This window comes from Lampris incognitus, chromosome 4 (assembly GCF_029633865.1).
Source record: "Lampris incognitus isolate fLamInc1 chromosome 4, fLamInc1.hap2, whole genome shotgun sequence".
Taxonomy (NCBI): Eukaryota; Metazoa; Chordata; class Actinopteri; order Lampriformes; family Lampridae; genus Lampris; species Lampris incognitus.
Genome location: NC_079214.1, coordinates 39,973,595 through 39,991,301, shown reverse-complemented (window position 1 = coordinate 39,991,301; position 17,707 = coordinate 39,973,595). Strand labels below are relative to the sequence as shown.

At 45.9% G+C, this 17,707-nt stretch overlaps 1 protein-coding gene across 1 annotated transcript in view; it reads right to left on the bottom strand.

The window, feature by feature from the left end:
- Positions 1–17,707, bottom strand: part of adamts18 (ADAM metallopeptidase with thrombospondin type 1 motif, 18) — a 94,054-nt gene that overhangs the window by 23,578 nt on the left and 52,769 nt on the right. Inside the window, exons 17-18 of the mRNA XM_056278873.1 lie at positions 6,865–6,985; positions 426–552 (exon numbers count right to left, since the gene is read on the bottom strand). Of these exons, the coding sequence (XP_056134848.1) occupies positions 426–552; positions 6,865–6,985 (248 nt within the window). The remainder of the gene's footprint in view (positions 1–425; positions 553–6,864; positions 6,986–17,707) is intronic.

The following is a 17,707-nucleotide window of genomic DNA, read 5'->3' as shown; positions in this document are numbered from 1 at the left end:
GATTCCATCGACTGGAGAGGAAACCACAGACTGGACAGAAGGAACGAGACAGGAAGAAATGACAAGAGTATGAGGGAAAAAAGACAAGGAGAGAGAATTTGAGAGATGAAAAAGAGGGGCAGAGGGAAAAGAAGAGGATTAAGAAAGAGAGGGAAGAGGCAGGCAGGGCAGAGTGGCGGTCAACAAATGGACCTCAGGCAGCATCCTAGACTCCTCAACCACAGGAGCAACACCGCAGCCTGTGTGCGCGCACGCGCGCACACACACACATACACGCAATGAAAACATTGCCTCAAGTTGTTGAAACATGTGGAAGCAAGCCACATATCCTGTCTCCAACCCACAAACACACACACACACACACACACACACACACACACACACACACACACACACACACACACACACACACACGTAGTACTCACTACGCAGGGCAGGGCTGCGTGTTGCAGAGATGGGAGCCAAGAGCTGGTCTGTTCTGGGGATTACACATGGTGGAATTGACTTGAACCTTCTGGTCTTGCAGGCAGATAGCCTTGGTGGAGATACGACCTGACATGAAGAGAGATAGAGAGTGTCCATTCATTTATTGACACCAAAATGCCCATGGCTCTTTGACCAGGTTACACATTTACACCTCAACATTTGAGTCTTCATATATTCCATTTTAAATACAATGAAAAGTTCTCATTATCAACAGGAAGGCCTTGTCTTGTCCATTCATCTCTGTTCTCCTGACTTCACTTAACCTAACACACGCACACACGCACAGACACGAATTATCACACATACCCTTTTTATTTAAACCCTGAAGGTGTGCAAGGCTTTGGAGCAGGGCATGAATTAAACAGAGGGAATGAGTGAATGTTTGGGGGTGAGAGACAGAGAGAATGGTAGATGGAGAGAGATCAGTCTGCAGTATGAACTCAATATCTGCCTCCATGTTTCTGTAGCCCCCAGTATAGGTAGCGTGGAGTAATGAGGAGTGCTTGTACACCTTGACACAAAGATGCAGACCTAACACACACACACACCCCACACACACACACACAGTCACTCAGAAAAGAGAGGGAAAGGGAGCAAACAGGATAAGGTTGTCCTTGAGACCAGAATTCTGAACTTTGTTCACAAAGGTGCTTTTCATTATCTGTAAAAAACTTTTGACACCTTCCCACACACCCAACCCTCACCACTACACACACAAGCTGACAGAAAGAAACCCGTACATATGAAAGGGACACTAATATACACTCACACAGACACACACACACACACACATGCAAACAGACTTGCAGACACAAGCTACATATACATACACACACACACACACACACACTAGGCTTGCAACGGTTTTCGGTTTAAAACCGAACCGTACGGTCCACCCTGTACGGTTCAATCCGCCCTTATGGACCGTGGGTTTTCGGTTTTGCAGTTAAAATGTGCGTGAATAGTTGACAGGCATTTCTTACTGCCGGAGAATGGATATTTCACTGTGTGCCTGTGTGCAGGCAGGCTGAGACAGCCTGCTGCAGAAAACCCCGCCCCACGAGTAAATATCTATATCACTGTTAGCCCCCCACCCCCCACCCCCCTTGTAACTGGAGCCGACAGTGTTATGTATGCACACATCGACAGTGCTGCATTTGATTTGGTGCTGTTCTATTGTGCTGGGATCGATTGGTGATGCCTGCGGGCTCTGGGTTGTTTGATCGGGTCTGCCTTTGATGCTGTGTCAGTCTAAATAAAGAATGCCACGGAGAGGTTGTGTCGAGCGACAGCGCTGTGTCCTGACGTGATTTCTAAATACAATATTGGCGACGAGGATGGCTGATATCTCTCCCCCACCACCTGCCCCCTTCCTGGCATTACCTGGCGAGCCTCCGGTACCATGGACTCGCTGGCTACATAGTTTTGAAAATTACATCATCGCCTCAGGGCTCGACGACGTGAGCCAGGCTAGGAAGACGGCTCTGTTGCTTCACTGCTTGGGAGCAGAGGGTCATCGTGTGCTCGGGACTCTGGGGAACGTCACAAGCTTTGCCGAAGCTGTGGGACTTATGAGCACCCATTTCGCTGCTCCACAGAGTGCCCTCCTTCGGCGATTTATATTCCGTCAGCGACACCAACTGCCTGGTGAGTCTGTGCGGCAGTACGTAGCTAATTTGCGAGGGCTAGCTAGCTCATGCAAGTTTGGCGCGCTTCAGGACGAGATGGTTCGCGACCAGCTAATCGAACACACCAACAACGCAAAGGTGCGTGAGACTCTCCTGCTGGAAAAAGATGATCTGCTGCTGTCCAGAGCAATTACCATCGCACTACAGGTTGAGGGAGCAGCTGAGTATGCTGCTATGCTAAATACACAGCAAGTGGCCACCTCCAGTCAAGCTGCCAACGACTCCTCCCTCTACTCACGGCTGCCCCTCGGGACGCAACCCAGCCAGAGCGAGGCGGGCGCCGACTCCACTGGGGACGTCTTGCAACTGCAACGACGGCGTTCTCGGCCCCGCCCTCAACAGTCCTGTGGTAACTGTGGGTCTCGGTCTCATGTTTCAAGGGCTCAGAACTGCCCTGCCCGTGGCCAGACATGCCGTAGCTGCGGTAAGCACAATCACTTTGCCAACGTCTGTCGATCTTCCCCGGCTGGGTCAGAGGGCCACACCCCCCAGTCTTCAACCTCCGTCATTCACAAGGTGAGCTCTGGGCCAGTGTCATTCAAATCATGCACAGTCAACATTAATGATGTGTGCATCCCCCTGCTGTTGGACACCGGTGCAAGTGTGTCTCTCCTGAATGTTGATACCTACAGTCAATTTTTCGGTTCACTGCCACTGTCCGCACCCTCAGCTGTCCTCTGTGGGTATGGTGACTCCAAAATCGATCTGGTTGGCTCTCTCCAACTGACTGTCCGCTATGGAACCAAGCTGGTGCCCAATGCAGTTTTTCATGTGGCACGCCGTGGGGCCAACCTGATGGGCCTGGACCTGTTCTCCGCTCTGGGGTTTTCCCTCTTAGACACAAGGGGGGCAGCAATCCTGACTGTCGCCACACCTTGGCAGCAGAAGTGGCCATCGCTGTTTATGGGGCTGGGCTGCCTCTCCGCCTTCACCCATCAACCTCTCCTCAACCCTGCTGTGAAATCTGTCATCCAACCACTGCGCCGCATCCCGTTGGCTCTCCGTGATGGGGTCTCCGCCGAGCTGCAACAACTGCTGGAAGCTGGCATCATTGAACCGGTGGACGCGTCACCTTGGGTCTCAAACCTCGTGGTGACTAAGAAGAAGTCGGGGGGCCTGCGTGTCTGCGTCGATCTACGTGCAGTAAATAAGGCAGTGGTCCCTGATAAGTATCCACTGCCAACCTCAGAAGAACTCACTGCTCAGTTCTATGGCTCTGAGATGTTCTCCAAGCTCGACCTCAGACAGGGGTACTTACAGGTGCCCCTCCACCCCAGCAGCCGAAACCTCACAGCCTTTGTGACACATGCAGGAGTGTTTCGCTACACCAGGATGCCTTTCGGTCTCAGCTCCGCCCCTAGCTGCTTCCAGAAAATCATGGTCTCCGTGCTGGCTGGCATACTGGGCGTGGCCATTTATCTGGACGATATAGTGGTACACGGGCCCACCAGTGAAATCCACGACAAGCGCCTTAACATGGTCTTCGCAGCCCTGTCCAAGCACAAGCTAACTCTCAATGCTGAGAAATGTGTCCTCTCTGTGCCAGCCATCGACTTCGTTGGGTTCCGGCTGTCAGCGAGCGGTGTAACTCCACTACAATCCAACGTGGACGCCATTCAGGCCATCCCTGAGCCCAGCTCGGCCGCCCAGGTCGCCTCCTTCCTGGGTATGACAAGTTACTACCTGAGGTTTCTTCCCCAGTACTCTGCGACCACAGCCCCCCTGCGCCAGCTGCTGCGTAAGGACGAGCCATGGGTGTGGTCAAAGGCATGCAGTGACGCTGTGCGTGATCTCAAGACTCAACTGTCTTCACCACCAGTGTTGGCTCACTTGGACATCTCCAGCTCCACCTTTATGACCTGTGACGCATCAGCCACAGCGATAGGGGCCGTGCTGTCTCAAACCCAGAACGGTGTGGAGAAGCCCATTGCCTTCGCCTCCCGTGCCCTCAACCTGACCGAGCAGCGGTACTCCGTGGGTGAGCGTGAGGCGTTAGCCTGTATCTGGGCTTGTGAAAGGTGGCACCTCTACCTCTATGGCCGCTCCTTCACCCTCAGGACAGATCACCAGGCCCTGACAGCGCTGCTGTCCACATCTGGGACAGGCCACAAACCCCTGAGGCTGCACCGCTGGTCTGACCGCCTCCGCCAGTACAACTTCAGCCTGCAGTTCACCCCAGGCAGAGACAATGTTGTCGCCGACCTGCTCTCTAGCTCTGTCTCCACCCCAGCTCCACAGACGGACACTGACTGTGTGGAAAAGGACATTGTCCAAATGCTACACACACCCCTCCAGGCCACTGTCTCTCTGCAGGAGCTGAGGGCAGCCTCCGAACAGGACCCTGTCCTCTCCCAGCTCCGCACCTACATCCAGAACGGCTGGCCTCACAAGGTCCCAGAGGAGCTGGCTGCGTTCGCCCGAGTCAGACAGGAGCTCTCCTGCTGGAACGACACCTGCGTGGCACGTGGGTTTTGCACAGTGGTCCCAGCTGCTCTCCGTGCACGTGTTTTGAATACGGCGCATGAAGGCCACCTGGGACTTGTGAAACTGAAACAGCGCTGCCGAGACCTGGTGTGGTGGCCGGGGATAGACAGAGATATTGAGGCTCTGGTGAAGGACTGTTCTGCCTGCCTTGTGAGTGGCAAGACTGGCCACCAGGCTCCCCCACCCGTGCAACCTCTCGCCTGGCCCTCTCAGCCCTGGGAACACCTGCAGTTGGACATTTGTGGTGAGATCCATGGAGTTCCCCACCACCAACGCTTCATGGTTGTCGCCTACGATCTACACTCAAAATGGCCTGAACTCACCACTTCCGGCACTGTGACCTCACAGATCATCATCGACTTCCTGGACTCTCTTTTCTCTCGCTGGGGCCTCCCAAAGGCCATCACCACTGACAACGGCCCTCAGCTGGTCTCTGCTGAGTTCACTGCTTATCTCGACAGCAAGGGCATCCGTCATATACGCACTGCGTACTACCACCCCCAGGCCAATGGCGGCGTTGAACGTTTTCACCAGTCACTGAAGAACGGCCTCAGAGCACACATGGCCCAAGGGTGCTCTTTCACGCAGGCCATCCGTCACACTCTGCTGCACTATCGGGCCACACAGCACTCGACCACAGGCGTCTCCCCAGCCTCTCTCATGCTAGGCCGGGAACTGTGCATGCCCCTTGACAGGCTCCGCCCCTCCACACCTCAGGCACCTCCCTCTGGGGTCAGAGCCTCAGTCACTCGTCAGCAGACGCGGATGAAGCAACGGTTTGACCAGTCAAAACGAACCAGGGTGCCAGACATCAATGTGTCAGACTGGGTCAGGGTCCGCAGGCCCCACAGGGACAATAAAATGGCTTCATACTGGTCCTCTCCTCTCCAAGTCACCCGTCAGCTGGGCCCAGCCACTTACCTCCTCAGCGATGGCACTCGGTGGCACTCCAGTCGTCTACGGAAGGTGTCAGCTCCGCCACACACAGCTGGTGACACAACCATAGCCATTCCCTCAGCATGGCGAGACGCCCCGGGGCTTCATGCAGCTCCTACACGGGCCCCAGACATTTCTGGGCCTCAGCTTCCCCTGCCATCTCCCTCCCCACCTCGGCCTGACCAGCCTCAGGCCGCCCCGCGACCTGTTCGCACACGTTTACGCCCTGGCCACCTAGAGGACTTTGTGTCAACCTTTCATGTTTGAAATCCTGCCGGGGGGGGGGGGGATGTTATGTATGCACACATCGACAGTGCTGCATTTGATTTGGTGCTGTTCTATTGTGCTGGGATCGATTGGTGATGCCTGCGGGCTCTGGGTTGTTTGATCGGGTCTGCCTGTGATGCTGTGTCAGTCTAAATAAAGAATGCCACGGAGAGGTTGTGTCGAGCGACAGCGCTGTGTCCTGACGTGATTTCTAAATACAATAGACAGTCGATTTGAAAAGACAGCGGTAGCTCGCAGAAGCAGAAAAAAAAGTCATGGCGAGTGGAGGAGTAGAGAGAGAAAAGTTTGAAGAAGCACCGTCTTCATACAAATCTGGGGACATTTCGGGTTTGCTGTTGAATACAATGATGAGGGAGACAAAACAGTGGACAGAAATAACACTGTGTGCTGCAAGCATTGCTTGACCCATGTCCTGTACTACGCAAGTGGAAACACTTCCAATATGAGCCAGCATCTCCGCCGTCACCACCCAGATGTCGCTCTCTGGAAGCAGGAGACGCACAGGTAACCGCACCAGTGAAAAAACAACCATCTATCGGAGATGCTTTCCAACAAAGCTATAGCGCCAACTCAGAGAAACACAAAAAAATAACCCGTGCAGCCCCCGGGGGTGTTCATTGCTAAAGACATGCAGCCCTTTTCGGTGGTTGGAGATGTGGGCTTTCGTCAGCTAATGCATACGCTCAATCCGCACTACGTTATTCCCTCCCGAACTTATTTCACCAACAATGTAATTCGAAACCGAACCGAACCGAAACCGTGACCCAAAAACCGAGGTACGAACCGAACCGTGGGCTAACTGGACCGTTGCACCCCTAACACACACACGTCTGATATACAAAAATGTACACACGAAAGAAACACAGAGACGTACACACATGCGCAAGCTAACATACAGGAAATGAACAAATGAAAATGTGAATGCATCTACGGATTTCACACAAGCACACCTGTCAACAGTCAGACACACGGGCAGATTTACCTCCAGCACATGGAGCGGAGCAGTCGGAGCGCACCACACCCCAGGTGTACTCAGGTTTCCTTTCAGTACGCGGCAAAGTATACTCCCAAATTACCCCTGGGTTCTTCCCCTGCAACAGAATCTATGAGGGGAGAATAGGGAGACAGGAAGAGTCAGACGGAGGAAACAGAGTTTGGCAGAGAGATGTAAGAAGAAAAAAAAAGTAAAATGTAATCCAAAATGTGGTCCAATCAGTCTATAAAAATGGCTCATTTACTCTGCTTGTCGATAAAACTACTACATATCAGTTTGGCTGGAGTAACCCAAATGGTCCTATACATGTGCAATGTGTGTCTGCATTTGTCTGTGTGTCAATTTTCCTTGTTCCTGCATGGCTGTATGTCAGGGCATCCACATGCATATGCTTATCTCCATGCCTTTCCATGGCTGCCAATGTGTGTATATGGCATGTCTATGCAAGTAGTTATAAACCACTTGCAGCCATGTGCATTTCAGCTGGGCCTTCTCTGACTGGACCTTCCCCAACTATTTGCTGTTGATGACCAGGATCCATTGGCATGGCAGTAAAGGCAACACCAATGCCCCCTTGGCATGGCTACTCAGCACCTGCTGAGGTGCTAAAGCTGCTACACGCTGCACAAAATACTCTTGGAAACATCAACAACTCCTTCGTTCTTTCACTAGACTAAGCCGAAACTAGCCAACCACATATTATCGTGTCATTAAAAAAAAAAAAGAGTCTATTGTATGTATGAATGACTCTACCTTATGATGATGTGTTCCCTTTTCCCATGTACAGTGAATCCGGAAAGTATTCACACCCCATCACTTTCCTCACATTTTGTTATGTTACAGCCTTATTCCAAAATGGATTAAATTCCTTTTTTTTCTCATCAATCTACACACAATACCCCATAATGACAAAGTGAAATAGGTTTTGTAGAAATTTTTGCAAATGTATTAAAAATAAAAAACTGAAATATTGCATGTACATAAGTATTCACACCCTTTGCTATGACACTCAAAATTGAGCTCAGGTTCATCCTGTTTCCACTGATCATCCTTGAGATGTTTCTACATCTTGATTGGAGTCCAACCGTAGTAAATTCAATTGATTGGACATGATTTGGAAAGACACACACCTGTCTATATAAGGTCCCACTGTTGACAGTGCATGTCAGAGCAGAAACCAAGCCATGAAGTCAAAGGAATTGTCTGTGGACCTCCGAGACAGGATTGTATCGAGGCACAGAACTGGGGAAGGGTACAAAAAAATTTCTACAGCTTTGAAGGTCCCGAAGAGCACAGTGGTCTCCATCATTCGTAAATGGAAGAAGTTTGGATCCACCAGGACTCTTCCTAGAGCTGGCCGCTCAGCCAAACTGAGCAATCGGGGCAGAAGGGCCTTGGTCAGGGAGGTGACCAAGAACCCGATGGTCACTCTGACAGAACGCCAGCATTCCTCTGTGGAGATGGGAGAACCTTCCAGAAGGACAACCATCTCTGCAGCACTCCACCAATTAAGCCTTTATGGTAAAGTGGCCAGACGGAAGCCTCTGCTCAGTAAAAGGCACATGACAGCCCGCTTGGAGTTTGCCAGAAAGCACCTAAAGGACTCTCAGACAATGAGAAACAAGATTCTCTGGTCTAATGAAACCAAGATTGAACTCTTTGGCCTGAATGCCAAACGTCACGTCTGGAGGAAACCAGGCACCTCTCATCACCTTGCTAATACCATCCCTACAGTGAAGCATGGTGGTGGCAGCATCATACTGTGGGGATGTTTTTTAGTGGCAGGAACTGGGAGACTAGTCAGGATCGAGGGAAAGATGAATGGAGCAACGTACAGAGAGATCCTTGATGAAAACCTGCTCCAGAGCGCTCAGGACCTCAGACTGGGGCGAAGGTTTACCTTTCAACACGACAATGACCCTATGCACACAGCCAAGACAACGAAGGAGCGGCTTCGGGACAAGTCTGTGAATGTCCTTGAGTGGCCCAGCCAGAGCCCAGACTTGAACCCCATTGAACATCTCTGGAAAGACCTGAAAATAGCTGTGCAGCGACACTCCCTATCTAACCATACAGAGCTCGAGAGGATCTGCAGAGAAGAATGGGAGAAATACCCCAAATATAGTTGTGCCAAGCTTGTAGCTTCATACCCAAGAACACTTGAGGCTGTAATCGCTGCCAAGGGTGCCTCAACCAAGTACTGAGTAAAGGGTGTGAATAGTTATGTACATGCAATATTTCAGTTTTTTATTTTTAATAAATTTGCAAAAATTTCTACAAAACCTTTTTCGCTTTGTCATTATGGGGTATTGTGTGTAGATTGATGAGAAAAAAAAATGAATTTAATCCATTTTGGAATAAGGCTGTAACATATCAAAATGTGGGGAAAGTGAAGGGGTGTGAATACTTTCCGGATGCACTGTATTTTAAACTAGCCAGTGATGATACATCTTCTGGTTTACCTTGGTATTCTTTTACTAAAAAAAAAAAATCTACTGTTAGGAGAATTATTTTGACATTGAAGTTAAGCGATGGATGAATGAATGCAGACATATTCAGAGGAAAGGAGGAATATTGGGCTATCATTAAAGAAGCCTCATGAAGATTCACTTTATGAAGAGGAATTTTGTTTGAGCCACATTCATATTTTCAGCTCTTGGTACGTATGTGTTTTATAAAATATTTCAAAATTGTGCTCAATCCCATTCCGCATAGCTAATATTTATTGTGTCCCCACCTGCTTAGTTATTTTAGATTTAAATTAAATTAGTATGAATATTTATTTTCCAGTGAGCCTTAGGTTAGGAGCAATCTTTGTGTAATTAATCCTTACTTGATACATTTTACGAAGCCCAACTGTGTACATCCATGTAAAAATATATCATTATCTAAAACAGTGTTAATTAGCCTAATGATGGATAAGCTTTTGGTTAATCTAATGTCTTTGGGGAATATATTGAGAAAGAGATGATTCTGCCATCCACCTCTAATCATGGAGAGTTTTGTGTTTCCTATGTTAACTTCTTATGTTAACTTGATTGGCCACCTTAAGAAGCATACAAAATGTTCCACATGGACTAGTGTTGGACAGTTTGATTTTTATTTAATCAGTAGATTTGAGTCAAGAAATCCTAATGCATTGAACTTCTGATATTTTGTGTACTTCAAGTTTAAGGTACATGAGTACATTTATATGGTATATGAGTCCCCATCCTTTTGATTTGTTCAGTGCCTTGAATAATTCACTGGAGGGTTCACATATTCGATCAATGTTGCTTTTGCAGACTGGATCATTGACAGCTACTTAAATACTGTGGAGTAATAATTTGCAAATGAACCAAAACCTTGTAAGGTTTTTAATGTTACAAGTCATTATTTGCACTTTGGCTGTTTCACAAATTAATCAAGCCAAATTGATCACAGCTCTGAGCAATTTGTTAAAAAGGCTATAGCGACGATGTGTCCCAATCAGTCATTTTACTATCTCCTAGTTTAGTTTAAGCCCTGTGATGGACTGGCGGCCTGCACGGGGTGACTCCCCGCCTGCCACCCTATGACTGCTGGGATAGGCTCCAGCATGACCGCGGCCCTGAGCAGTATAAGCGGTTTGGATAATGGATGGATGGATAGTTTAGTTTAGTCTCCCAGTTTAGTTCAGTCAGTTATTTTTTTGCAGTCATTGTCTTCCATAGTTTGAGTCAGGCAGCCTATTACCTCTATCATTGTCTGTTGTCTTACCTGTTTTGTTTTGAAGTTCACCTGTCTTGTCATTTCAGTTCCCGCCCCTCGTTTTGTCCTCAGTCAACTTGTGTATACCAAACCTGTTCCCCATTCCCTCATTAGCTATCCAGCTCATACCCTCCCCTGGTTTCCCTGTTCCCCTGCCAGATTGTCTTGTGTATTTAGCAAAGCTATCCAGTGTTTCATTAACTCTCATCTACCAGTGTACTTGTGTTTAAAGTCTTTTGCCCATCTCTGGACCTTGTCTCTCTTGCTTGTCCCTCGTCGGATCTGTTCACCTGTTTGGACTGAAAACCCCTGTAACTAGAACTTGACCTTTGAACCTGTTTTGCTTGTCTGCCTGCCCCTTGTCTATCTGGTCACCTGTTCAGACTGATTTCCCTGCGTACTGATCCCTGCCTGCCTTTGACCATCAAACTGTTACTGAAAGCTTCCTGTCTGTGTGTTTGGATGCTTACCTGTCTGTTTCCCTGGGAAACTTAGCAGTTATTTTCAAAAGGGTTTTGAAATTAACTTATTTGTGTATGTATTTTCTTTCTGTACTATGTCATGTGGAAATAGGAAAACATTTTTTTTAAAAGTTTTTAATCCGTTGGTCAAAATCCCTTTTGAATGTCACAGTTCAGTCTGATAAGGAAAGGCAGTAGTATTCCCTCCATCATGTTCACTGTTTTCCTGATTTGGCTGCTTGTACAGTTTAATGCAAGTTGATTTATCCGATTCAACATGTAAACACTGTCGTGTTCAGACAGAACCTGTCTACGTGTGTTTTATACACTTGAGCTTCTGAGTCCAGTAGTGCAATGTGGCTGATTCCCCTGCAAATCATGTGGTGCATACCATCTGATTCATGCATGCTTTTGAGTTTTGAGTTATCATCATATGCAGCAGTACAACAGTCAAATCAGTACATTCAGTATGCACAATTAGGTACATACCATATTGATCTCAAAAACAAATTGTTTGTTCATTTTGCCTACCACTAACATGGACAGTCAGACAGGAGGGCAGACTAGACTGTATCTTGAGATGCTATGGAGCCAGCAATATAAGGCAACAAAACACAAGACTTGGGAAAATTAATGCACTTAGACTTGCAAACAGATGCTCATTTGCGTGCAGATAATACATCAGCAGAGAAATACAGTGACGGACTTGCCATCTGGAATTTGGGCAAATGCCAGAAGAGCATTTAAGGGCCACTCAGAACAGATTGTTACAGTGGGGAGGAATAAAAATAAAATATATATTTTGATTTTATTTATTTTTTTCAAAATAATGCATAAACACATTTACCCTTGCAATGCAATGTAGCGCAAACAGTTGTACGTAGGCTGTGCCTACGTGGAAGAACATACTAGCTCTAGCTAAGGTGGACATTTTTTAAGTAAATGGGGTACTAAATGAACAAAAGGGGGGGCTGAGAAAAAGCAAAGAAAGCTCTACTAGTTGAGGGTGAAAAATATGCTAAAGTAACACATTTGTTTTCGAAGCAAGGCACAACCTGTAATGTCAGCACTAGGCCTAATATCCCTGAGTGTGCTGCCACTGCTTTAGCTAGCACTAGCGACATGGACGTCGAACTTGTGGCAGATGCTCTTTTCTGCACACAAGTGGCTTGTGAAAGAACTTTTTCCACACTGAAATTTGTAAAGCATTGTTTGAAAGCCAGACTATCACAGAAGAATTTGGAGGCCATCATGATGATGGCCATCATGAAGATGGCAACTGACGATGTAATTGATGGTTGCAGAGAAAAGCAAATTTCTTTGTAGCTTGTTAACTGCATGAAGGTAAGACACAGTTTATTATCATAGGCTATACTGTGGCTGTGCAGTGCTCTTTACGTGTTTTGATGTAGTTTATATTATGTACTGTGGTCATCCAGTGCTCCAAATGGCTATAGCCTGTATGGTTATGAGCTTGTCACATTGTACCATTTTTCTACGGGTGGTGCTTCCTTTCATAATGCTGTTTACATTGGTATTACAGAATGTAGGCACCCTTTTGTGCTGCATTATGATCTAGCTATAAATGTAATATGATACCACTCAAGCAGTGTCAACCTCTCAGCACATGCCTTTAGTCTACTCTCACCTGTTTCTTCAGATACAAACTACAAATTGATTTTTGATTAACACAAAATTACATTAGACAATTTATTGTATTCATTTAATAATACAGACATTCATTTATACTCATTTATTCATTTATGCTTAATTTAAATTCATTTATACTTATTTACTCTTTTGTGTTGACAAAAAAATACCTGTTGACTGTAAGATGTATGCTATGGTAATGCTAAATATATTGTGACAATCCTAGTAATAGGCCTAGTATTACTTGGCAAAAGGTGCAGTTAAGGTTGACACTGGGTTTGGAAATAGGGCCATCGGGCCAGTATATGTCACAAATGCCAGGGCCATTTTTTAATCCCAGTCCATCACTGGAGACATAACGTTCTCATAAATGTTGATACATGCGTTCACAAATACCACAGCCTCACTGACACTTTTTTTTTTTACGTTTGAATCAGGCTCATACAACACTGTCTCATGGTGAATCTCCTTTTTTTCCATAACTCAACCATTAACCACTGCCACCAGTTACCAGTATCCAGCCAAGCCTTGACCTCATGCTAGTCTAAGCAAAACTGGACATTTTCACCAAAAGTTTAAGACTACCTTGAACCACAAGGTTCTAATTTCTAATATAGCTCAACATCAAAGGGTCTCCAAGTTGTGACTTCCTTTCAACCATGCTACCAATACATCTCTAGCCATGAGCTACAAGCCAAACCTCAGTTTAGTATTTGCTAACACACTGTCTCAGACATATCTCCCAGCTGAGACACTATAGGCTAAACTTTCTGAAATATTTGCATGACAAATTGCAGTGTTGGCTTACACCAAATCACACTAGCTACATTTTAGTGTAGTTAGTCCAAACTTCCTCTGCTGATTTTACCCATCCTGACCAACCAAAACCCACCACCATGAGTCAGCTGCCACGATTACCAAACCACGACTTGATGTTTATCCAAGCAAGCTGGCTCTTGCCAGTATGACTGTTCTTTTTCCACTTAAGACAGTGACCTAATCCAACAGGAGGCAACACCTAACATTTCACAGAGTTTTTGATGTCTCTTTAATAGAGTGCCCACATCCTTGAAGCCACCTTGAAGCATTGTTTTCTTAATAGATACTTTCCCTTTCCTGACCCATAAAGCTTAGTATGTCCAACCAACCACTGTGTCCAAAAATTGTCCACCAAACATGAATTTTAGATGTATCCAAAGTGTCTGCTCTTAGAGTATTCTGTCTTGGATAATTCCAACCAAATGTCTATCATCCAACGGACTGCCAAGACACATAAAACAATATCCTTCCTATCCATAAACATCCAAACCAACAAAACTGGGATTCACCTTTGACGGTGGGGTCCTGGGGAACCCCTGATAAGAAAGCAAATCCAAACCGCTTGTGGTCTTGTATCTGGGCACTTTCACTTCTCCCCTGCCTGATGAACAAATATGCTGACTACGTAATTTAGAGTCCACACTAAAAAGTATGAGCAGAAAGTGTGTGTATGGATATTTCTTGTGTACATCGGCAGGTTGCTACTATATATTAGATGCAGCTTGGCACATAACTCAATAAGCACTCTCGTTTTCATTCAAGTCCTACTTTGTGCTTATCTAATGGCATTTCATGTTCCCACTTCCTGATAGAAAACTGAAATCTCATGCATTCAGAGCTAATACAGTGTAGTACATTAACATGAACACAACCCATGATGGCCTTGGTAACTCCTTAGTAGTCAAAGCATAGCAATGCAATTACTGAAATGTGGCCTTTCAGATAGTCACAACAAAATTAATGTATTTGCTCTCTGACTGGCAAAAGAACTGCTATTTATAATTGTGATGGAACGCGAGGCTTTCAGCTAAACCAATTTTCTCTCACTGACAAGCATTTATGTAAAATAGGATTATAATTTAGCAACTAATATGAACTGTGGCTATTTTGAATGAAATACCTGTCTTATACAGAAACATAATCACAATGAGGCGTTGTTAAAGTGATGCAAGCAAGTCAGTGTGAGGTCACAGCACAACATGATACCATTGGGCGTCTTGGTTTTCACAGACATACTGCCACAAGACTCATCAAGTCAGATGCGATATCTGTCCCTCTTCTGCACCCACAATCCTTCTTTTGCGCTGCACTGCTTTTGCTTGACCCCGCCACACCACACCACAAAAATGTCAGTTCAGGGACAATAATCCCTACTTGGTTTCCAACAAGACCTACAAAGCTAGCCAGATGTTATGTCTGCCCCCTCTCCTTCTCCTCTCATATACTAGCTATTTTTTTCCCTCCGTTGAAGAGATGTGAATACCTTGTCACAGTTTGTGCTCACACCCCCTCACATTTGTTTACCTTGAGTGTTTCAAGCTGAGTAATAGTCTGGGAGTGATTGGTGTGTACCTCACCTCCTCTCTCTCTCTTCACTCCATTCTTTCTCTCTTTTTTTCTGACAGCAGCAGTTAAGCACAATGTGTGAAAACTCAGGAGAACTGGCAGTGGAAAACTCTTAAACACCATTTCCTTTTTTCTCGTCTGCCCGGCTGTCGAGGTCTTCTCATTTGCAAGGAGCATTTAAGTATCTCTGTGTCCTGACCTTGAATTCTCACATCCAAAAAGTTCAATTGCAGAATTCTTAATCTTTTAATCTTTCTCTCGCTCTCTCGCTCTCTCCTTTTCTTGCTCCCCTTTTCTCTCTCCTTTTTGTAATTAAGTACATACTCAGAGAGATTATGGTCATGTCATCTGTCAATCAGCAGCATGCCGCCCCTGAGCTCCCCCTCTGGATGGACACATGACTGGGACTCACAGGATGGACAAGCCTGAAGGACCACTGCTGGTCCAACAATCTGGTTTGATCAAAGTAATGACACATTAAAACCTAGATCGCAAGCTAGAGTGCGGTATTTCACATATTAAAAACAAACGTCCATGACATTCACGCCCTTGCTAAGCAAGTTCACACAATGTTGATTAGCCCTATCACCACCAGGTATATCTCTCTGTATTTTGCAGTATACCAACGTTTTTAAAATCTGGTGTCTGGGGCGACATTCCCATGCTGGAGCACCGGTAGTGATGTGTTTTACATCAACCAGCAATGATTTGGGGGTTTTTTGGGTTTTTTTAAAAAAAAATCTTGATCATGTTTATTAGCAACTAAACTCTGTCTCGTGCAAGCAACTAAACTCTGTGCAAGCAACTAAACTCTGTCTCGTGCAAGTGACCAGCAATGATTAGTTTGCCAGAAATTAACTTCCTTGTGACGAAAGCATTCCCATGCCTCTGATTGGCTTGCTTTCAGGGCTTTCTGCCAGAAAGCTTCTGGGCTTGGAAGCTATGGTGGAAAAACCTAAGGCTGAATCCAAATGTCCATCCCCCGAACTTGCGGACTGAGCCCTCGTAGACTTCAGTCGTACGTACTATGACGTGTTCACTGTCATCACATCAAGTCTGTGAGAGCGCAAGACTGTAAGCTGCTAATAGACAGGCCTCAAGTCTGTTTCATTCTTTGCTGTTCGAGCGACAACCACAATCATGTACACAGTGATCGCTGTAGCCCATGTCTATGTAATAGTTGTAATCCTTACACGATACCAGAGGCTGAGGGTTGTTTTTTTTAATACTTAATTTATAAAGGTTTTTTTGATTTACCAGACAAGACATTAACATAAATCATTATCTCAAGGTATAAACATGTACAGAACGACAAGGATTATCGAAAAAGAAACAAAAAACAAAACCAGCAACAATATCCGAAACAGAAAGATCACAAAAAAAACGTGCAGCAGACTGCCTGTAGGGGGTATGAGTTCATTGTTTCAGGACAGATTTTTTTTTTTTGGGAAGAATCCACAATATTCTACAATAAAACAAGATGTAATTCTACAAAATTGCTCTTTAATTTTCTTTTGATATGCATAATGAAACATGCCACTAAGTCATGCACAGCTTTTATACGCTGCAATAATAAAATGCATTTTGTTTACCTCTATAACCTATACTTCAACATATTTCTATATCATGACGTAGTTGAATATTATTTCTGGCCCACGTGATTAAAGTAACGTTTTGAGTAATTGTAATTGAGTAACTGTTTTACACATTAATAAGTTCGTTTTGTTTGGGTTTTTTTATGCAATTGGAAAAACAAACGTCACGTCCGTATTGCACTGAATTGTGGGTAATTAAATCAGCGTAGTCCGGTGAAGTCTGCACACACGGCACTTCTAGGCAAGACACGCCCCGCGTAGCATTCAAGCGCTAAGATTGGCCAGGTGTCGCCTTATTAGGTTTCACACTGTTGTTCTTTACCAGGAACATTGACTTCTGCAAGCCTTCCCAATGACCCATGCCATGTTATTCTGGCCTCATAATAAGCACTGAGGCGGGTGGTCAGAAAGTCAGATAACTGCGGTACTTGTATGCCTTCGTGCGATGTAGGATTCTGACTATGGAGATCATGATAAAAACCAGCAAATTTGTATGACATCTAACTACAAAGGTACTTAGAAAACGTATGTAACGATATATTATAATGAGAAGTGTTACACATCATCATTGGTGAGAGAGCGATCAGTCAATAAAAATGTAAGAAGTTGCTAAGGTTAGCGCGGTAACTGGTTGCTTACCAAGCAGTAGGCGGTGAATGGGGGGACGACTGGCCAATCCTAGCGCTTGAATGCTACGTGGGGCGTGTCTTGCCTAGAAGTGCCGCGGGATTCATAATAACGCCCGCTTGACACCCCTTGTGGACTGAATGAATTGTGGATTTGGACTGACCTCACACCTCGCAGACTTCCAGGGATCGTGCCTGAATCTGCAAGTTCGGTGAAGTCCGGACATTTGGATTCAGCCTAAGAAGCATCCAAGAAAAGTTTCTGATGCCCCAGAGAAAAAAATACTCGGCGTTCAGAGGAAGGATTGAAATTTAAAAAGAAAGTAATCGACGGCGAGGACAAACACGAATAACCATTGGTGTTCCTTTTCCCTGTTGGAGAGCG